The 21,791-nt window shown below is 43.9% G+C and overlaps 5 protein-coding genes across 5 annotated transcripts; 2 read left to right on the top strand and 3 right to left on the bottom strand.

Annotated features, from left to right (window-relative positions):
* Positions 1 to 47: 47 nt before the first annotated feature.
* EAE98_007534 (uncharacterized protein) lies at positions 48 to 12,050 on the bottom strand (the record flags this gene model as incomplete). Its single annotated transcript, XM_038955157.1, has 15 exons — positions 48 to 5,325; positions 5,377 to 5,457; positions 5,527 to 5,568; positions 5,630 to 5,707; positions 5,824 to 5,931; positions 6,005 to 6,052; positions 6,105 to 6,235; positions 6,290 to 6,409; positions 6,459 to 6,587; positions 6,675 to 6,740; positions 6,797 to 6,883; positions 6,959 to 7,012; positions 7,068 to 7,118; positions 7,177 to 7,233; positions 7,293 to 12,050. The coding sequence occupies 15 exons, from the start codon at positions 12,048 to 12,050 to the stop codon at positions 48 to 50; spliced, it is 11,088 nt and encodes a 3,695-aa protein (XP_038808335.1).
* Positions 12,051 to 14,017: 1,967 nt separating this feature from the next.
* EAE98_007533 (uncharacterized protein) lies at positions 14,018 to 15,145 on the bottom strand (the record flags this gene model as incomplete). Its single annotated transcript, XM_038955156.1, has 1 exon — positions 14,018 to 15,145. The coding sequence occupies one exon, from the start codon at positions 15,143 to 15,145 to the stop codon at positions 14,018 to 14,020; it is 1,128 nt and encodes a 375-aa protein (XP_038808334.1).
* Positions 15,146 to 15,433: 288 nt separating this feature from the next.
* On the top strand, positions 15,434 to 16,565 carry EAE98_007532 (uncharacterized protein; the record flags this gene model as incomplete). The annotated part of the gene is made up of 2 exons (XM_038955155.1): positions 15,434 to 15,788; positions 15,892 to 16,565. 2 exons carry the CDS (start codon positions 15,434 to 15,436, stop codon positions 16,563 to 16,565), a joined length of 1,029 nt encoding a protein of 342 aa, XP_038808333.1.
* A 744-nt stretch (positions 16,566 to 17,309) lies between these two features.
* EAE98_007531 (uncharacterized protein) lies at positions 17,310 to 18,503 on the top strand (the record flags this gene model as incomplete). Its single annotated transcript, XM_038955154.1, has 1 exon — positions 17,310 to 18,503. One exon carries the CDS (start codon positions 17,310 to 17,312, stop codon positions 18,501 to 18,503), a length of 1,194 nt encoding a protein of 397 aa, XP_038808332.1.
* Positions 18,504 to 20,351: 1,848 nt separating this feature from the next.
* Positions 20,352 to 21,382, bottom strand: EAE98_007530 (uncharacterized protein; the record flags this gene model as incomplete). The annotated part of the gene is made up of 4 exons (XM_038955153.1): positions 20,352 to 20,599; positions 20,656 to 20,700; positions 20,765 to 21,140; positions 21,275 to 21,382. The coding sequence occupies 4 exons, from the start codon at positions 21,380 to 21,382 to the stop codon at positions 20,352 to 20,354; spliced, it is 777 nt and encodes a 258-aa protein (XP_038808331.1).
* Positions 21,383 to 21,791: the final 409 nt, after the last annotated feature.

The raw sequence follows: 21,791 nt of genomic DNA, 5'->3' as shown, positions 1-21,791 counted from the left end.
TCCAATCCCATTTTCTCTCCAACTCAAGCCTGACCTCCACCTGTCCCTCAATTGCCCTTCTTCTTCCCCCTCTTACTCCTCCTCTTCTTCGGTACTCCTGCATTTACATTTCCACCTATCCCCTCATCCAGTCTAAATTCTCCCTCCAATGGCGTTTGTACCTCGCTGCTTTCTCCGCTCTCGAGCTGCAGTTCCCTCTCTTCGAGAGGTGTTTGAACCGGACTACTTTCCTCACTCACAAAATCAAATCGATTATGATCAAGTGGTGTTACAGCCTCAAAGTGACTTTCTTGTTCGTATTGAGGCTGTTTTCCGATCGATCTGTGCTCAGCGGGTCGAGGAAGAGAAGTACTGAAACGCTCTTGATATGTCGGGATATTGAAACGTTCTTGTTGAGAAGGGGCTGAGGATGAGGATTCGCCACCTTCAAATCGACTCAAAAGATCCTTCACATTACTACTTCTCTTTTGACTTCCGTATTCTGGAACTTCCTCATGAGACTCTCTAGCTGGATGCGTACCCTGTAGACCGAATCTAGATCCTTGCGAAGCCCCCAAAGAGCGCACTGGCTCACCATATCTATTCGTCGAATGACCATACTCATTTCCAACATCTGGAACTCTGCTTGACCTCCCAATAGAACCCGGAATCTTAGTCGGGGAACGACCAAAATTGAATCCCTGTGAAGAACCCATAGATTTTCCTAGCCCAGGCTCATCATGTCCATATCTAGAATAGCTACTCTGTTTTCTCAGTTCAGGGCTGCAACTTCTACGCATACTATCTGACGATCTTTGGCTCGCGATTGGTAGTCGCGAGGGTGCGGGAGATCGCATTGACTCATTATATGAAGGATATGTGGTCTCGGGAGTTTCGCGAATCGTTTCAACACGTTCTGCTCCTCTTATTGGCAACCCGAAATTCATACCCCGGGAAACAGGTCGGGACTCATCATATGTAGGAAATGTTTCGGTGGAGATTTTCGTCGTTAAAGCTGTTGATGGAGTTGCTGGAATGGTATCTTGATATGACGATTGATATGTGGGCGTTATTGGCTGATCTTGTTGGGGCTCAGGCTCGTCGTAGTGAACTTCTTGGGTTGGATAGGACTCTGAGGGGTATTGTTGAGAATAGCTTGAGCCAGAATATGTAGGCATTGATCTCAAATCTTGGATGTCATCTTGGTCGTTGAATGAAGTACGTGTATCGTGAGCAACTTCTTCATTGCTTGAATATCTTGGTTGTGGTATAGATCTACTAAAGCTGGTTCCTTGGAAGGGGTAAGAGCCCCTTGATTCATAGCTTGAAGCTGCTGGTCCCGGTTGAAATGACCCCATATCATCTTCCGAGTCGGAGTACGTCTGTGTATTTAGAGCAGGCTCTTCATAGTCATAGTCGTAGCCATAGCCTGTGTATCTTTGCTCCGCTGAAATTTCAGGCTGACTGGACTGGGCCTTGTGAGTTGAGTCAGTTCTGGTAATGATAGGGCTAGTTTCTGACTCTTGTTCTGGTTCTAGTTGCTCGGTAGCCACGTATTGACTGACAGTGGCTCTTGGGTTGAAAAAATCATCTATCTCTAGCCTGTGATGTTCTGCAGTGATCGCTGGCTCATTTTCTTGGGAATAGATGGATTCGGTATCTTCAGGTTGTAAGTCATCCTCGAATCCGGTGGCAAATTTATTCCCCGATATGTGTTGGTTATCAGACATGACTGGAGCTTCTCTAGAGTCTTCCGCGAATTCTACCGTATCTTCATTTGAAACATGGGAGCTGTTTCGAACAGCTTCATTCTCGATTGGGAAAAAATCATCGAAGGATTGGTAACTTTCATGTTGCTCTGGAAAGTTTTGGACAGCAGGATAGTCCTCCTCTAGGATAGCTTGCTTTTTCTGGACTGATGGGCTCGGGAGAGGAATCTCGGAAGCGATTTCATCTTGGTTTGACTCGCCATCATGTTGGTTTTCCTCGATGGCTGGAGCTTCTCCGTAATTCGACGTAGTTGATAAGAATTCTGCTGAAGGTTTTAATCCTTGTAATCTGTCATCGGGAGTATCATATGGTTCATCCCATTCGTTATCATCGGTTGTTTCAGATTGAGGACTTTCAGGGACCAAAAGATCAGCCCCTAATTCGTTGTAATCTTCAACATTTTCTGGGTCGATTTCACGATCCACGGAGTGAGCATTCTCGTCAACTTTGGAATCGATGTCTCTTGGGGTTTCTTCTGAGAATGGCTCTGATTCAACGATCTCGAAATGCTCCACTGAGGGGCTTTCATTCTCTATTTCCTCAACTCCACTTTCCTCATCTTGGGTGCTTTGATTAATGGAATCCAATTTAGAGAGTGAACTTTCTTTGGCAGGATAGTCTTCGGCAGGGTAGTCTTCGGCAGGGTAGTCTCCGAGTGTCATTACATCTCTTGGGGTTTCCTGTTCAGATTCCCCGAGATAATGCTCATGGTTCATCTCTCCTTTCCATTCTGGCTCCTCTGGTCTAAATTCTCCAATGCCTGTTTCTGATTCAAGTTGAATAGGCAAAGAATCATCTTCCTCATTATCCAACGAAGGTGCAACATCGTCACTCGACTGTGTATTCTCGAAGCTTTCCATCTCGGGTTCTACGTGAGCTTCGGAAGCTAGTGATTCCATGTCTAACACCTGTTCCTCTTCTCCAGATGAAGCTGCAGCTTGGTCAGGCGCACTTTCGTTGCTCTTGATTTCATTCTCCGGCTGCTCGGCTACTAACGGAATTTCAAGATCTGTTTTTTCATCCTCGGAAGGGATTACTGGATGGTTTTCTTGTACGTTTTCATCCTCCGCAATCTGGCTCTGACTTTCGATAACATCCTCGTGGGTAGCTGGGGGGATTTTTTCGAGGTAGTGCAACTCGTCTGCGGTTAAGATATTGGTAGATTCTACCTCATGACTCCCAGATTCTACAGGAATAGCATCTTCTTCGAGATCGTTGGATGATACGACATGTCTTTCTAGATTTCCTCCCGGGCTAGTGTCGCTTGAAAGGTCCTCATCAGTCACAGGAACCTTTTGCTCTTCCTCCGGCTCAGTTACATCAGCCTGGGCTTGCTCATCCTCAATTCGAGCTCTAGAAGTTTCCTGGTCTTGGACTGGTGTTTGTGCTTCCGCGACCTGAGTTGATTCTTCGGCATCTTGTTCAACATCTATTTCCTTGGTTTGATCCTCGTGAATTTTTTCCGTCTCGATAGGAGCATTTCTTCTTTCCTCCTCCTCAGCCTCAGCTAAAATTCTATCCATCTCCGCGTTCAAGGCAGCAATCTCCTCACGGGCTTTGATATCTTCAGGATCCTCATAGATAACCGACTCTGATTTTGGCTGGCTTTCAAGAACTGAATCTTGGCTAGGTGTCTCGGCAATCTTCTCATCGATTTGTATTGGTTTTTCTGCATCTCTGATATTTTCGAAATTTTCATGATTAATATTTTCGGATGTTGGTTCGCTTCCGAAAACTGATTCTCCCAGGGGAGTGTCGAGAACTTCCCTCTCAGTCGGTAGAGATTTGTCGCTATCGTTGGCTACGATCTGGCCTTCTTCGCTTGATCCTAAGCCATCAGAGATATTCTCGTTCACGACTTCTGGCTCAGGACTACTTTCTAATGGAGCTTTGTCGACACTTTCCTCTTCAGCGGAGAATTGAACTTGGTTCTCAATGACTGATTCTTCCATAGGCACCTCAATAGCATGATGTTCAGCTGGTTCAAGAGGTTCATGGTGGCTGGTAAACTCCTGAGCTTCCCCACTCGATTCTGGCACAACAGGACTTTGATCCTCAACCACCGGCTCTTGAACAGTTTCTTGCAGTGATATTTCCGGAATCTGAGCTTCATTACCCGCTTGCAGCTCTTCACTATCCATACCTGCAGCTTCCGGTTCACTAACAGGAGGTTCCACGGACTTCGCTTTACTCTCGAATGGGATTTGCGTTTGATCACTTGACTCAATTGCTGGTATCTCGGTTTCAGTAGTTAAATCTGGACTTTGTTCATGAGAGACTTCTATGGGTATCTCTTCAGCCTCGAGAGGTGCATGCTCACTGCTGGATTCCTGGCTGTCTGTTTCGAGAGTCTTCTCTTTATTATCGACAGATGGAGTTAGATCTTCCAAGTTTTCATGTTCCTCGGGGGCTTCTTCGCTGTCGATTGGAGGTTCATCTTGAGTTTTCAACTCGGGAGCGTTTTCTTCAGTCTCAACAGGTAATTGTGGGATTTCTTCCTCGTGTGGAGGCTCAATGGCTTCTGTGGGCTCGCTGGAGATTTCTTCAGTGGCATTTTCGGTAGCAGGAATTTCCACTGATTCTTGTTCGGTTTCAATAGGATGTTGGTCGTGGGAGTTTGAATCAGGAACAGACTTCTCTTTTTCGACAACCGGCTCGGAAAAGTTTTCTTCCTGCACGATTTGTGAAAGGTTCTCGACAGCTTGTTCAGGTACTTCCTCGCTATGAGGTTCCTCATCTTCCACTGCTAAGTCTTTCACCTCAGTCTTTGCAGGCTCTTCATCTTGGTCGTTCATACCCGAAATGGGTACCTCGGTTTCGATAGGAGTATCGGGATTGCTTTGATCATGAGCGGACTCAATATTTTCCTCCGCCTGGTCCGGTGTCTCTTCATTTTTAGGCTCCGCAACCTCCGTTTCCAAATCCTTTGCATCAATCTCGGCAGGAACCTCATTCATATCGTTTGAATCTAGAAGAGGTGTCTCGATCTCCGCGGCTGACTCTGAAGACTTATCCTCTTTCGACGTGTCAACAGTACTTTCCGCGTCTTCGGTGGGAAGATTCTCATCCTTAGGTTCCAAATCGTCCTTTTCCAAATTGACTTCATTACTGTCGACCGGATGTTCTTCAGCCAATTTTTCTATCTCCCCTTCCTCATCAACCTTTTGCTCTTCTTTGGACGGATCAATGACTTCAGACTCTGTAGAGATTTCCAAGCTATCCGCGGGTGCTTCATGACTTGCTTCGGGTACTTGAGTAACTGCCTCAACATTGTGATCTGTAAGAACGGGTGTTTCTTCGATTTCGACGGGAGGATCAGCGGAATCAGGTACGTTGGCCTGCTCAGACTCCGGAACAGGTTTGTTTGCTTCCAGAGAAGAAGCATCCTCCGAGTGTGCCGGAGGCGTATCAATGAAGGCTTCTGGTATAGGAGTTTCGGTGGGAATTTCCTCTAAACTTGGCTCACTAGATTCCTTGACTTCGGGGAGCTTTTCTTCTTCTTCCGCCGGAGGTGTCTGTTGCAAGTCTGCGGTCAAATTTTCATCTGACTCCTGTAAAACAGGTTTTTCGACAAGTCTTTCGATTGTCAGCTTAATTCATCATAGAAGAATATCAAAGATGCCTTACTTATCTTCCACAAACTCTAAAGCTTCCTCGCCAGGGCTCACATCCTCAACTGCATTGTCTGCAACTATGTCTTTCGCTGGTCTATCATCATATTAGTATCGACACAATTGTGTTTGTATCAAATTGATCAGTCCAAAGCTATCAACTTACTGTTCTTCCTCCACAGCAACTGGCGCTGTCTCTTCAGTGAATCTTAATTGTGCGTCAGAATCTTGTACCTAGCTCCCAATTTATTCTCAAACAATCAACTTACTTCGAATCGTCATCGCCTAAATCTTCATTTTGCTGTACTTGAGCTCTCTCACTCTTACCAAATGCTTCCTCCTCAGACCTATGATGATGTTGTGTTAGCCCACCTCCTCTGATGTCCCACTTTAGACCTGGAAAAGAAATCTTCCAATCGTCACTCAATCACCAATGGCCCAAATCAGACGAAAAGAAACTTACCCTTCCACCGCAACAGTCTCTTCCTCACCAGGTATCTTCTCAACGGCAAGTTGTTCTTCGGGAGCCAATTCGTCCTTGGATAGCTCTGTGACATCGCTCTCTTCAGGTCTACATCGACGAATCTTCAGGTCAATTCCCCTCAATTATGTTTTGTGAAATTTCAAGAATTTTTTTGACTTACATTGGTTCTTCTGCTGTATCGTTTACTTGAGGCGCTTCATCTTCGGGACTTTAAGTTTCTTAGTACTATGCAATGCTAAAGTTATCCTGATGTAACTTACGTATCCTGGGTCAAACCCGATTGTTCAATTGAATTTGGTGTGACACCATCAATTTCTGCTTCCTTCGCAAGAGTTTCGGACTCCTCATTATCGTTGCTTGCTGAAATTTCAACTTCTTGATTGAGTTCAGACTAGAGAAATTGGTTAGTCACATAGGCAATTATGTTTGTAATAGGGAAATTTACAGAATCCTCGGAGGTTGCTACGGGCTCAGATTCCTCTTGAGGAAGTGTCTCTTCGCCAGAGAGATCTTTGCCAGTCTGTTGGGATTCAATAGCTGCTGTATCTTCCGTCGTTTCCATAGTCTATAGGTATTGTTAGTCACGCCACCACCCCGCAATATATGAGTCTTACAGCTGGTTCCGGTTCCTCTTCTGTTGGATTCGGCTTTTCAACGACAGCTTCCTGTGTTGGAGCCTCCGCTTCGATGGTTGTCAGTTCCTCGATGGGTGTCGGTTCCTCGATTGGAACTTCTTTCTCAACCTGAATCACAGGTAATTAGCTGCTTGCCTTACGACAAAGCTTTCATCTCACGAGATGGGCTTGAAGATTAGATTCATAGTATCTTACAGCTTCTGGCTCTGGCTCTGGTTCCTGGTCTACTGGTGTAGGGTCTGGATTTTCGTTAAGGTCGACCTACAAAGAATATCAGATGAGCTTTATAAAACACACGGTCGTTGATTAGAACTTACCGTATTCTCAGTATCTGTCACAATAGCTTCTGGTTCTAGCTCTGGCTCTACTAGCGTTTCCTCACTGGTGGTCCTTTCGTTATCCGTCTGAAGTTTTTGTTAGTAAAATACTCTAATTTGACATACTCATCAACAGGGATGTAGGATTGATGATGAACTCACAGGGAATTCGGGCTTCAATTGTGCTTCCGATCCCGGCACAACTTGTTCTTCGACCTTTTAAATTGTCAATAAACTATACAATCTGGCTTTCCAAAAAGCTAAGACTTACTGGAGGTTCCAGGTTTTGTTCTTTAGACTCTGAAGCTGCATCCTCCTCCACCTGAGTTTTGTGTTAGCATCTCACGATATCCTCAATTACTATTAGCACCATGACTTACAGGTGCTTCTGGTTCTAATACCGGTGATTCTTCTTCAATAACCTCAAGTTCTTCGGCCTGTGTGATCTTATCAGCATTCTATCTCTCCTGAGACATCAGGAACGTGGATGACTTACCGAAGCTTCCAGCACTTCTACATCCCGTTCAACTACATCACTTACCTCACCATTCTTGTCTTCCACTTCATCCATAACTTTCATAACGCCCGCCCCAGCAATCCCGCCCAAAGCAAGTCCCGCAATCGTTCCCTTCAATCCATCGTGATTTTCTTTAACCAAGTCACCATGTTCCCTAATCAAATCCCCATGTTTCAAAAGACTTTCCTCGTGTTTGGTGGAACTTTCATCTACAAGTTTCCTCAATCCGTCAATATCAATTTTTACTTCAGTATGCTGTGATCCGGTGTCTTCTTTCAGACCTTCCAACAGACCTGTATGTGTACTTATGACCTCAGCAATACCATGGATAGGAGCAATTGTTTCCTTAATTTCGCTCAAGACTGTTGTGTGCGAAGTATGCGACTCGTTCGATGCCGTTGTTGCTTCCTTGATTTCATTCAAAATTGTCGTGTGTAAATTGTGCGAATCATTAGATGCAGTTGTTCCGTCCTTGATTTCGGTCAAGGCTGTTGTATGTGAGGAATGGACATCTTTAATTTCGCTTAAGACAGTTGCAAGGGAAGTATGTGACTCATTAGATGCTGTCGTTGCGTCCTTGATTTCACTCAAAGTGATCGTGTGAGAGGCATGAGCATCTTTCATTTCCCCTAAGGTGGAATTTTGGGATTCAAGAGTTGTGATAATGGTTGTGAGCTGGGTATCTAGTGCACTTGTATCAAGCACCGGTGGCGATGTTGATTCAGAGGTAGCATCTGGCGACGACTGTGTTGGATGTATGGATTTCAAATCTTCCAGAGCAGCAGCGTGAGAAGTGTGAGAGTCATTCGATGCATTGATTGCTTCTTTGAGTTCACTAAGAGTAGCTGTGTGCGTAAGAATTGCGTCATTTGAGTTGGCGGCTGCATCTCGTATCTCTGCTAGTGTACTGGTGTGAGTATTATGAGATTCATTAGAGGCGCTTATTGCATGCTTGAGTTCGACCAAAGTAGCAATTTGCGTGGCGTGTGCGTTACTCAAGGAGGCTGCTGCATCTCTAATGACTCCTAATGTAGAAGTATGGGTGCCATGGGATTCATTCGAAGCATTGGCTGCATCCCTGATTTCTCCAAGAAGTGCCGCATGGGTCGCGTGAGAATCATTTGAGGCACTAGCTGCATCTTTGATCTCACCCAGCGTCGTGGTGTGCAAGCCATGTGCTTCTATTCCAGCATTGGTAGTGTGTTTGATCTCTCCCAAAACTACATTTTGGCTTTCAAGCGTCGCAATGACCGCGTTAATCTGGGTCTCCAATCCGCTCAAGTCAACAGTAGCGATCGGTGCTTGAACTGCTTCAACAGGGTCAATTGACTTGTTCCTGTTTTGCTCAGATGAAATAGAAATATTCACTGCTGTCTGGAGTTCAAGCAGTGATCTATCCAAATTTTCTTGTGAATCATTACAAGTATGTAACGCAGTAAGTATCTCATCACTGACATCCGATTCCTTGAGGGTATTGAAAGCTGCAGAATTACCTTCTTGTAATTCATGCAATGCTGTCAATATCTCATCACTAACATCCGCGTTCTTGATTTCTGTGAGTAGATTGGTGTGGCGATTAAGGGTGGTCAATATCTTAGGTAAAGAATCGTTGGCAATTTCGGAGGAATCTGTGGTATTAGTAAGAATGTTGGATTTGAGCTCATCCAGAATTTCTGTATGTGCACTCAGTGTACTCTTGATAGCTATGATGTGTGGTTCCAGCAAATTGTCTACTACCATTGCATCCATATCATTTTTGGCAAGAGCCTCGGACTTTATCTCTTGCAGCACACCCATGTGAGCATCGAGTGCACTCTTAATCGCCGTAACATGTGGTTCAAATGAATCAAGGGCAACATTATCTCTTGATGTCGAAGGCGGAGCGGAATCATTGTTCTTTGATTTGATTTCATCCAAAGCTTCTGTGTGTGAATCTAGCATGCGTGTCAGAGAGCTAAATTTGTCGTCAAATGCTGCTGTATTCAGCTCCATTTGTCCCGTAGTCGGTGTGAAATCCTTCGCCTTGATTTCTTCCAATGCTGCAGTGTGTGATTCCAACATGGTAGTGATAGAACCAAAATGTTTGTCGAGGATTTCGATGTTATTTTCTGCGGATATAGAAGCATTGGAAGCACCATCTTTGGACTTGATCTCGTCCAATGCGGCTGTGTGTGCTGCTAATATACCGGTGATTGAACCGAAATTTGTGTCAAAGGCATCCATATTGATTGCTGCGGGTGCGCCACTAGACTGTACATCCTTTGATACGATCTCATCTAAAACTGCACGGTGGGCATCTAGAGTCGAAGTGATTGAACTTAAATCAACGCTGTTTGTAGTGTCCTTAGCCTTGATATCCTCCAAGGCTATAGTATGAGCTTCTAACAAGGCAGTTATTGGACTGAAATCAGTAGATGGTAAATCCTTCGATTTGATTTCATCCAAGCTGATAGTATGAGCTTCTAACAAGGTCGTTATTGGGCTGAAATCAGTAGGCGCTGGATCTCTTGATTTGATCTCATCCAAGGTTGTAGTATGAGCTTCTAACAAAGCAGTTATTGGACTGAGATCAATGCTGTTTGTAGTGTCCCTAGCCTTGATCTCATCCAAAGTTGTCGTATGAGCTTCGAGCAAGGTAGTTATTGGACTGAAATCTGGACTTCCTCCTGCGTCTTTTGATTTGATATCTTCCAGCATTGCCGCATGGGTTTCAAGCATTGAGATAATTGGAGCATTATCAGCAGGTGTCAGATCTCTCGATTTGATGTCCTCCAAGGTTGCACTGTGAGCTTCTAACAAAGCAGTTATTGGACTGAAATCTGGATCCCCTCCTGCAGCTCTCGATTTAATATCCTCCAAGGTTGCAGTGTGAGCTTCAAGCATCGAGATAATTGGACTGAAATCAGGAGGTGCTAAATCTCTCGATTTAATCTCATCCAATGCCACTGTATGTGCTTCCAAGGAAGTAGTAATGGAACCAAAATGGCTATCAAAAGCACTAGCGTCAATTCCTCCGGATCCAGAAACATCCTTCGTCTTAATTTCTTCCAGAACAGCAGCGTGCATATCCAGCTTTTCGATAACAGTTCCTATATCCTTCTCCAAGCCTCCCAAATCAACAATTGCACTTGCGGTTGGAGATTCAGAAGGTGGAGTTGGCAGGGCCTTGATGCTTTCTAATGCAGCTGCGTGTGAAACATGTGATTCATTCGATTTTTGAACTTCCGTGAGAATTGCTGTGCTTGCTTCTATTAAGCTGTCCATCTTTGTCTCAAAGGGTGCTAGATCGATTGCGGTGGATTGTTCTGGTGGCGGGGTGGTACTTTTGAGGCTTTCTAGAGCAGCTGCATGAAGAACATGCGAGTCGTTCGACTTTTGAACTTCCGCCAATATGGCTGCACTTGTATCCGATTCCTTCATGCTCTCGAGCGCAGCCGTATGCTTCCCATGTGCCTCATTGGATTTCTGTACTTCCGTCAAGATCGTTTGTAGTGTTTCCGCGTCTGCTGATGTTGGAGCTGGTTGGGTTGATAGATCCACAGGTTGTGTATTTCTCTCTTTGAGCTCTCCCAAAACTATGGCATGTGCCTCATGTGACTCATTTGATTTATGTATACCAGCCAATATTTCAGTACTGTTATCAGCTTCCTTGATCTCTCCCAATATCTCTTTCTGGGCGTCGAGTGTTGACTGTAGAGCATTGATTTGTTCCTTCAATAGTCCCAAGTTATCATTATGTGACGAAGTTCCTGTTTCCAAACTATCCTTCAAGGCTTCTAATTTAGAAGAAATAGCTTGAAGAAGCTCAACATCACCCCCACTACCATTGGAAGCCACAGCCCTCGTCTCTAAAATGGGCATTTCTCCAGTTAGATGATCATTGATCGCCTTTACCTTTACTCCTAGATCCGGACCAATTCGAGTGATGACTACCCTGACATTTTCCTGCAATTGATCTATTTGCGTTTGGATCACCGAAGTCTTGGTATCATTCTTGTCTGAGCTTTCTTTCAAACTATCCAAGCGTTCGTTCGATGACAATAAATTATTTATCTCCGCTATTCCTTCTACCACTTTCCCTAGTTTATGATTATTCAAGTCCAACGAGTCCGAGATTTCAGTTAGTTTTCCGGCAGTGTATGTGAGGCCTCGGTTGAAGAGGGGTCTTGATTCCTGGTTGGAGGTTGAAACAGGTGTACCAGTCCCAGGGGCCGAATTATCTGGTATGGGCAGTGGTCCCTCGTCTGCTACCGGGTGTGAAGTCAGGGCGCCGTGGATACTAAGTCTTGCTTGGCTTGGAGTTGTTGCTCCTTCTTCATCTGCCATTGACTCCAACTTTAATAAAACATGATCCACACTATTGTTGGTCCTCTTCAATAGTAGCTCATGTTGTAGAACTGCATTAACAACGGGCTCGATTGTATCTAAAGCCGTTTTAATTTCGGGCTTGAGCAATTTGGCTATGTGTGAAGCAAGTGCAGCCTGGAAAACATCTCCAGAGATAGCTTCATCGATTATCCGTCGGAGGAGTTCCGGATCAGTTGGACTGCCACCGGAGAAGCTTGCATGCTTGGAACTGGTAGAATCCTGAGATTTCTTTCCTTCGAACGATGCCCGTATCCGATGCGATAGGGGAGGTCGCGAATTAGTCGGCATTCTTCGTGTACCCTCTCCTCGTGATTTTTCTTTCCTGAGACTACCAGAAGTACCAGCAGAAGGTTGAAGATTAACTGGCATTGGAAAAATTAAACAAATAGTAAAACGAACGAAACAAACTTAAAGATGAACACTTGAGACGATTGACGTTCAAGAAATAATAATATTAGAGAGCTGCCTTACTATTAATCTTACCTCTTTACCATGTCCCCAGTCCGCATATATATCAATTTGAACACTTGGAATATATAAAACATGGTTGTATAGCACGGATGACTGTTGATTCATGCGCAGTTAAACGTTGAACTGGATACTAAGTGGTTGAAAGGAGGTGAGAGAAGTAAGAGCAAATAATGTGTTGTTTTCGAGTGGAGTCAAATGAATGAATGATGTTTCTTTAGGCGCTCTCGCTTTACCCAAGTTACCTTTGCAGTGCTTTGGTACTTCACCGGGAACTGGGGTGCAGCCCAATGCCGGCCTTCTCCCCTCGAGCGATCATCCCTTCATCTGATGCCGTACACGTATTACGATTAAGGTTGTGATTAGACGTTGGCAAAATGTATTGTTATGAAAAGTTCGGATTGAGAAAAACTTGATTGATCAATGAAAGCTGTCAATAAATAAAAGAGCAATGAGTGATGTCTGGTAGTTCCAAAAATGACCTCCAAATTCTTAGGTAGACAATTAGATCTGTATGTCTAATTCTGATGGAGGGGACGGAGGGGTATCATTTGGAGGGGGAAATTCCCAGCCATTGGCAGCAAAGGCAACTTTAATTGTCCAAAAGACCTAATATCGTCACGACAGCTACGGAGTAAATGTAAAATGACTGACTACCCGAATAGAAAATAGTAAGACTTACATGTCATTTTAGCTTCCGTTGCTGTTGTTTGTTGTTGGGCTGGTGAAGAATAAATAAATGACAATCAAGCTCCAACCTTGCTTGGTGCTTCGCTGGAAGGTATATTATACCTGCAAAGTATTCAAACTTTGGAAAATGCATCAAGAGAGCGTCATTGGTTCTCTCATAGGGCTTGCCAAGGGTATCTTAGTTGGGAATCTGATACAAGGTTAACAAATTACTTCTTCTACTTTGGAATAGGATCTTGTCTACTCGTAAGTTGTGTTGTGTCTAAGTTGTCTCGAACTTGTGTGGGATGGTTCAGGGGTCATCGTCTAAACCAAAACGTCTAATTGGATTTAATGCTTCCTTCCAAAAATATCTTTTGCACTTCGTCGTCACCGAGACCTTTGCCATATATCCATCAAATTATCAAGAATTTGATGAATAGCTGCAAAGGATTTCTTAAGGGCGGTCTTGGGTAGTAAGACCACGAATATATCCGGATTACAACATAAGTTGATATCCAATACTTTTCTTCCTTCTCATTCTCATGCTCGTATATCATAATCGTTCATGCTATCATATGACCCTTCTTGCCATCCTTTATATTCTCCGACACTATCAGACTATATCCTCCAAAATACAACACAGCATGTCAGAGGTTGATATGTACCACAACACGAAAAATGTTCAACAAAGATACATTTTTCCACTGCCCCGAATGTCCCTCCACCTCCTATCCGAAACTCGGGTAATATCTTATGCCGATGACCGATCTCGCGGGTGACAGGAAAAATGGCACACACAAATTCGTAATTCTCATTCAATGGAACAACACCTCTCTTTCAATTGATTCAACACCACCACTTTTTATATTTATAATAAGAATAATATGGTAGTTTTATTAATTCGATATCAGAGATTAATTCTATATAAGTTTTATGATTCTAAGTGCAATATTCGTAGAATAATTCATTACGGAAGATCGACTCGCTTCCATTGACAGAGACTTTTAAATTCGCTATATTCAGAGCTTTAAGATTCAGTATAAGATAAAAAAATTAATATCGATGCTATATAGGGTACTGTTTTGAGTGATATAATTATATAATTGATATAAGGTAGTGTTGTGGTTCAATTCCCTCTGAAAGTGAGTTGTTTCGAGGGGGAAACCACTCTAAAAACCACCCTTTTGACCACCTTTTCACCACCCAGTGAGCTGTCCTTTCATTTTAATAACATCCCTAAGCCTCTGAGGCATAGTATCTACTAGTTTATTGATATGTTCAATAGTAACTTGCTCCCAACCCTCATTTATAAGCTCCCGCATGGTTGTATCGTCCCAATGGGCATGCCTCCGAACGACTTGTTTTGGGATTTGCCAGATATTTTCGATGATTGAGAGATCAGGACTATCATGACAGTTTTGATAGGTTTCTAAACTATGATCTCTCTTCCATTTCTTCACTATATTGTCCTTCTTGCCCCCATAGCCGTGTCCTGAATCACCATCTTCCTCGAGTACGAAATCCTTCGATACAGCTAACCATCGCTTTACCTCCCCATCCAATATAGTATCGACATAAACCTTATGGGACAACTTGCCATTCCGGTTCCCAGGAACATCGTAATATATAAGATTGCTCTTAAAGTTGTAGCCCACTGCCGCCCAGCAGTGTTGCTTATTGCGGTGTTCCTCCTTTTCTACCCCTCTGAGCTGAATACACTCAGGACAGAGCCTCTGGCCTAGCTTTCTAATGATCCTATACTTTCCCTCAGGCCCGAAACCCCAATGACACTCATCAGAGAACCTAACTCTTCTCCAATCCTCCGGATTAGGGTATTTAGCTAGCATATCGCGGGCAAATTGGAGTCTAGCGGCAGCTGTTCTCTGTGTAACCCATCCCTTGCAACAAGCTATACATTTTCGATATCCCATAGATCCCATAGCTCGTGCAATAGTCCTTCCGGATTGGTCTAATCCACATGCCTCTCCCAATTGCTTCCAATTGAGGGATCTAGCCTCAAAACCCTCCGTTTGGATCATGATCTCCATAGCACGTATATCGCGAGGAGTAAGGGTTTTTTTTGCTCCTCTAGTCTCTTTACGTACTGTAGAATCATGTAGACGCCTTGGATCGCGATCATGCCAATGTCGATATCCGGTGCGAGGTGCGACATTGTAGGCCCTGAATACTCGAGCTTTGAAAGTAGTGACAATTCCATCAGCTATTCCATCAAGCATAGCCTGGGTTTTAGCTTTAACAGGGGTTCTATTATGCTGTTGGGGATACGTTTTATCCTCATAGCGATCGCGGCGAGTTGATACCATTATGTTGTGATTTAATAATTAATTTTGAAGTTGTGGTAATTGACGTGAATTGAGGTTAAAAGGACACGTGTGCCATTTTTCGTGTCACTCGCGAGCCGATCAACTCGATTTTGGCTTGATTTTGGCCTGCCTCGGCTTAAATATGAAAAGCGCGGTAGCGGGATAGCTCCCTCTTGACAATCACAAGCTTCATTCATAACATTCCCCTCCAATAAACATTCCTTTCGCAGATAGATTTTCTCACAATCCCTCAAAGTTTCCTTCCCTTGCCTTACCCTTCTCCCAATCATGGCTCCTACTTCTTCTGCCTCTACAGGAGCTCAAATAAATCAAAAGATTGACACCATCAACCCTCATCTGCCACACGTCCCAGAATCTAAAGCCGAATTAAAACAAGACGCCGAAATTGTCGTTCAAAAATCCTTCGCAGGATTACGGTCACTGGCTGCTGGAGGGTTCGGTGGTGTTTGTGCAGTCATTGTTGGCCATCCATTTGATTTGGTCAAAGTCCGTCTACAAACTGCGGAAAGAGGAGTTTATAAAGGTGCTATTGATGTGGTTACGAAATCTGTCGCGAAGGATGGTCTTGCGAGGGGTTTATATGCGGGTGTGAGTGCGCCGCTAGTGGGTGTCACTCCTATGTGTATGCTCTCTCCTTTTCCTTCCTCTTACATTGATTCTTCTTGTCTTTGCTTCGATGTCAAAGTTCCTTGACCACACAACTAACTAATCTTTCTACTCAACAGTCGCCGTGTCTTTCTGGGGCTTCGATGTCGGCAAGAACCTTGTGCGCAACTTTACCTCCACTGCCCCTCACGAACCCCTCACAATCGCTCAAATCAGTACAGCTGGCTTCTTCTCGGCCATTCCACAAACTATCATTACCGCCCCATTTGAACGTGTCAAGGTCCTCCTACAAATCCAAGGTCAAAAAGAACTTGCGCCTGGAGAAAAGCCAAAATACAATGGTGGTGTCGATGTCGTGAAGCAACTGTACAAAGAAGGTGGCATCAAATCAGTCTTCCGAGGATCAGCTGCTACACTAGCAAGAGATGGACCTGGAAGTGCCGCATACTTTGCAACTTACGAATACATTAAGCGTCGTCTAACTCCTATAGACCCTGTCACCGGGAAACCAGGGAAGGACTTGAGTTTATTGGCCATCACTGGAGCGGGAGCATGCGCAGGTGTAGCAATGTGGATTCCAGTCTTCCCAGTTGATACAGTCAAATCGAGGCTACAGACTATGGAAGGCAAACCAACTGTTGGGGGTGTTATAAAAGGATTATATAGAAATGGAGGATTCAAGGCGTTCTTCCCTGGATTTGGACCAGCATTGGCAAGAGCTGTACCTGCTAACGCGGCAACATTCTTGGGTGTTGAATTGGCGCATCAAGCTATGAACAAGGTGTTCGACTGAGGGGCCCAGAAATGGAAATGGAACCAGTACCTTGTGAATGGAAAATGAAACAAAGGAGGGTGACGCCGTCGAGGAAAGAGAATAGGAATCAGGGAGGTACTTTGCCAATACAACGTTGGCAGGGATAGATTTCTTTAATTCTGGCTGGAAGGAAAAGAATTTATAGACTTGAGATACCATACAATTGAACTTATTAAGGCGATCAAACCTAGATTTGTTCAAACGTTTTCTGGATTTTGATAAGTGAATAGAATTCGCATCACATACATCACTCGCTCAATATTCAAATATCACAGCAGTATAATGAGAACGAATGGTCGTTGTCGCCTTGTAATTATCTTATATATCTTATGCATACCTACTATCGCATAGGAAATATCATATCGTTGATAGTAATCACGCTTATCATATCATTGAACTTCAGATTGATTACAAATCATCTAATTTATTTATTCGTCTTCACTCTCACTCCCTTCGAAACCATCAACGACACTCCCATGAACCTCCCTCGGTCGCAGTGACTTTCCAATTCTCTGGTAAGCTCCTCAAACCTCATAATGTTTCCTCCTGTAACATATGTCCTTATACCGAACCCTCTCTAGGCCAAACCTTGACCATGTTTTTAAACAAGTTCGTCCTATGCGATTCCATCCTTGAAATCTGAACGAGTTTTATGCGCAACGTATATATCCTCCTAATATACACATTCGTTGAACCTATCATAACCGTATTTAAGGCTCGCCAATGACCCGACCTCTTGTTCGAAGGTCCTTCATTCGAAGAAGAGCCCCGAATACAAACATTGGCCATGGTGTACCGTTTATCCTGAGAGACTCCAGAAACGCTTTTCAATATGTGCCGAGATCGCCGTATTCTACTGGCAGAGATGCGGTGGCCCCAGGGATATCTGAATATTCTTTGAGGAACTTGAGGAAAGATAAAGAATCGAATCTTACGTCTACAAATACAACCCACGTTCCCATAAGCGCATGGCAGAAATCGAAAGTATGGAACAAAATATTCAGTCCATACTATGACCCCAAAAAGTTTCAACCTTTGCATCAACTAAGTACTCCTGTGCCGCTTTGGGACATTGCGCCTGGCTGCATTCTGTTTCTGCCCGGTGCACAAAAGCTGGACCCAGCGGCCCGCGCAAAACTCGAAAAAGATGGCAAGATTGGCATGGCTGGCCATCCTGTCGTAGTGTTGGCAGTTGATATAAAAGGTGTTAACGAAGCTTCAGTCATCGTGGCAATAATTAGATCCTACTCTCAGCATCAAGATGAGTGTCGATATCTTGGGTTGGACTGGTTTGATACTACACACTTCGAGATACAACAGAGGGGCAACCACGACTTACCTCCACGACTCGAGCACAATGTAAAAATCGTACGGCTATACAAAACCCCTTGTTCAAATTCATCGAATTCCATACGGCAATTTATTGCAACAAACTCCATGCTCACTCTTCCTTTGCAACATTTTTTAACGGAAACCAAATGGCACCCATCACATTGGTGGCCTTCATCCTGTCTTAATGGTTGGGGTAGACGCATCATAAAGGAAGATTTTATGCACATCGCTGATACTATTGGCTTCACCCCAGATCCATGGGTTAGCAGTGGTCCATACATGTGGAAAGATTTTGTCCAGAAGACTGGGATCAACACATTTGGTCTTGATATTGAGGATCCTGCGCTATACGACGAGAAAGCCTTTTACCAGCAAATGTGGGAAGAGGGACGGGAAAAATATAATAAGCACTATAAATTATCTCCAGATTACTCTTCGAGCGCCAATGATTATTCGCCGTTGGGGTGGGCTTTTGATCGTATGCCCCATACAGGGCTAATACGCAGGAGAGTGACCGGTGTAAGGTCTTCGCCTTATAGAAGATTTCGCCTCGATATTCCAGCTACACCCCATACCTCTATTTAAGTTTAATCTCAATAGTTCCTATCTTTCTCTGACCCACCAACCCTCGGCCGTGGGGGGCACGAATTTATCAAAACTGTACAATTTTTAGAAACTGCCTCGTAACACATCGCATCTATTCTTTCGTCATTTATCCTTTCGTTTCCGAGAGCCACTTTGGTTGTGTGTTTTGTGGGCAAATAGTGAAGGCATGATGTATGTGGCAAGCTCCAATTGTTAATCAATCTCATTTCTGAGTGTATTGCTAAAAACTCCCCATTACATTTGCTCGGCCATACTTCATATCGCTGATACTTTGTCGAGATTGACGCTGTTTTTGAGTTCTGTGGTCTTCATAAGCGAATGCGAAAGGTACGTGGCTGATGATACAGGTGTGTATTTCATTCTGTCCCAATCTTTTCATCTTAATACTTTTCTCTTGCTTCTCTGTTCTTTCAGCCCTATCTATCACTCGTGGGAGTTAAAAATTCTTAGAAGGTCGCCTATTAGTAGATGAGATGTATCAATGCCATCGCATCTGGCTTAGCCTATATTGTGCAACATTGTTGAACTCGTTTTCTGTACTATGGGTGCATCGCTATTCGCTGTCTCATTCTTTATTCCAGTGATCAGTCCAAGAGCACAAATGAAACTATAGACCAGTCTACAACAGTTCAACTAATGAGGCGGATATGCAAAGTGAGAAGGCATGTTTATATCGAGGTAGTCTCGGGTTTACTACTGTACTTCCTTGATCTTTTCATATCGCTTTTGCTTTCAGCTTGACATGGAAAAAAGATCTAAGAAATTCATCGCTTGTAACATAAGTTTTTGAATGTATATTCAAATCGAGTGAGCCACGTTATCCCGTGGATAAACTATGCAATGAGATATACTAGTTACGCAACTCAGAACGGGAATATCAAACTCATTCTCACTACCTAGGTACATATCGGAGACGTTACAGTATCCAATCACCACAAGCTAGTGCCGAGATTTTGCAAAGTGATGATCTATCAGATGCCGATAGTGCTTATATGTTTATCGGATCTACACTACATTAGTATGTCATTTCTGAGCTTGAAAACGCTTGTTTTGGGTTGTAGATATTTTCAAACTGTCAAATGTATCTGCGTTTCAGCCTCAAATCCTACCAAAGTGGGCGGGAGTGGGAGGAGGCACTTCGTATTTATCAAAGAGCTGTTCAAGACGTGGGATTTGATATCCGCATCAATGTGCACCGTCAGATGATTTTACCGGTTCGAAATTTGTATGATTGTCCTTCGTGTATCGCATTGTTAGCCATTTGTGGTTGCAAAGTAATCTTATGTTGGACATTTTTGTGCTTTAAGATTGATGTTGCACGGGGATTGGATGAAGATTGGAGATGCATTGTTCAGTTACTTATATGTTTTTTATATGGAGGTTGAATGCTTGAATCTATGCTGTTGAGTGGTGTTCATATGATGGTTGGGATTTGATTGTTAACTTTCATCTTCAATACTATATGCATATGTTGTTTAGATGGATAGACTATGAAAATCACGATGTGTATGCATTATATGGCAAAGGAATGACAGAAAGAAGTAGTGCCTTTGAAAATTCGACTGTTGAAAATGCTGTAGATGGCACGGATTCTATCACTGACTTGGCCATTGAAGATCATTTCCATTCAAATTTTGTGAAGAGGAAAAGGCACAAGTGAAGAATTCAAATGCAGAAAGGAGCGTATCTAAATAAAAGAAAGATTACATCTTTCATCCGTACAAACCACCACAAACCATCACAAACTACACTTACTCACACTGACACATACACCATTCAACAAATCAGCCCCCAGGGACGAGATCTTGCCCTCCCCCAAAACTTCATCTAATCCTTCCAAAACCTCACTGCATAATCACACAACTCACTACTCCCCTCAAACGTACTTTCTCTCACCACACTTCCAGTATGCGGCGCGTTGACCATCCAATTACTCCGCATAAAGATACCCACATGATGAACTTTATTCATACAATCACCATTGGTGCCCCAGAAGATAAAATCGCCTGCTTTGGCTTGGGCGCGGGGAATGCGTTTTCCGAGGGAAGAGTGGTATTGGAGTTGGGCTGTGCGAGCTGGAGGTAGAGTGTTAGTTCAGGAGAGGGGGACTAGGCAGCAAGGGAGGGCGTACGAATGGTATATCCTTCTGCTTTGCAGATCGCGTATTGTGTTAGTCCTATCCCAAATCGTTAGTTCATCCCTCACATATCTACACAAAAACAACTTGAGAATCCACATACCCGAACAATCAAATCCTCCATTTGATTCCCCTTTACATCCACCCCCACCAAAAACATACTTCACCCCCTCCTTTGCAACCGCCGCCTGCACCACATCTTTCCCACTCGCACTCCCCTTCTCCGCATCTTTTTTATCGCTCGTATCGCTCTTCTTCACACAACATTGTACCGCGCTATTTCCGGGACAGAAACCCGCGATGAATGATCCGCCATCACAACCACCAGCGGTATTGAGACAGAGACCTCCTGCGCCCGTAGAGGGCTGACATGTTTTGGAGATGCAGCATTGTGTGGAGGTGGGGCCGGGACAGTAGCCGGAGATGTGGAAGCCGTTGCTGGTGCAGGTTGAGGTGGGTTGACAGGTTCCGGTGCCTTCCTAGGGGGGGTTAGTTGAGCGTTGGGGATGAATGGGAAGATGGTATTTGTGTGGGTGTTTGAGGTGGGTGGGGTGGGTGGTATTTCGGGTGTGTATGGGAGAGGTCGCGAGAGGGAAAGAGAAGGTACATGTACAGGTGCAGTGCAAGATGTGCCTTTTTCCTCCAGAACGGGAATGGCCAGGACGGAAGAAGAAAAATAGAGGAATGTGATGAGAGGCTTGAGTTGGAGTTGAGAGAGCATTTTTAAGAGATTTTGCTCTAGAGACTCGAGAGTAGGTAAGATTAGAACTAAAAAATGGATGAATGAATGAATGAATGAATGAGAAAAAAAGTATATTGAACAAAATCTTCCCTACTCACCTCATGATAAACAATCACAAAGAACTATATATCCTCATCCGCATCCACACCCTCGCCATCAAGCACCCACTCAATCTCCTAATATCTCAGAACATCCCCTCCCCCTCCTCAAAGGATGCCAAAAACATTCAGCCTCGTACACGCGGTACGCCATCGTTATATCGCACACAAAATCCTACCTAGTAAGTTACTCCTCGAAATCTCCACAACGGATGGCGTAGCCCAGCTTTGAAGGTAGCTATGAATAGGTATTTGTCTTGTTTCGAAGGTGGGTAGGTAGTAGTAGCTTT

This window comes from Botrytis deweyae (assembly GCF_014898535.1).
Source record: "Botrytis deweyae strain B1 chromosome Unknown BDEW_018, whole genome shotgun sequence".
In the NCBI taxonomy this organism is placed as follows: domain Eukaryota; kingdom Fungi; phylum Ascomycota; class Leotiomycetes; order Helotiales; family Sclerotiniaceae; genus Botrytis; species Botrytis deweyae.
The sequence above is the reverse complement of the archived record's forward strand: the minus strand, read 5'-3'. Positions and strand labels throughout refer to the sequence as shown.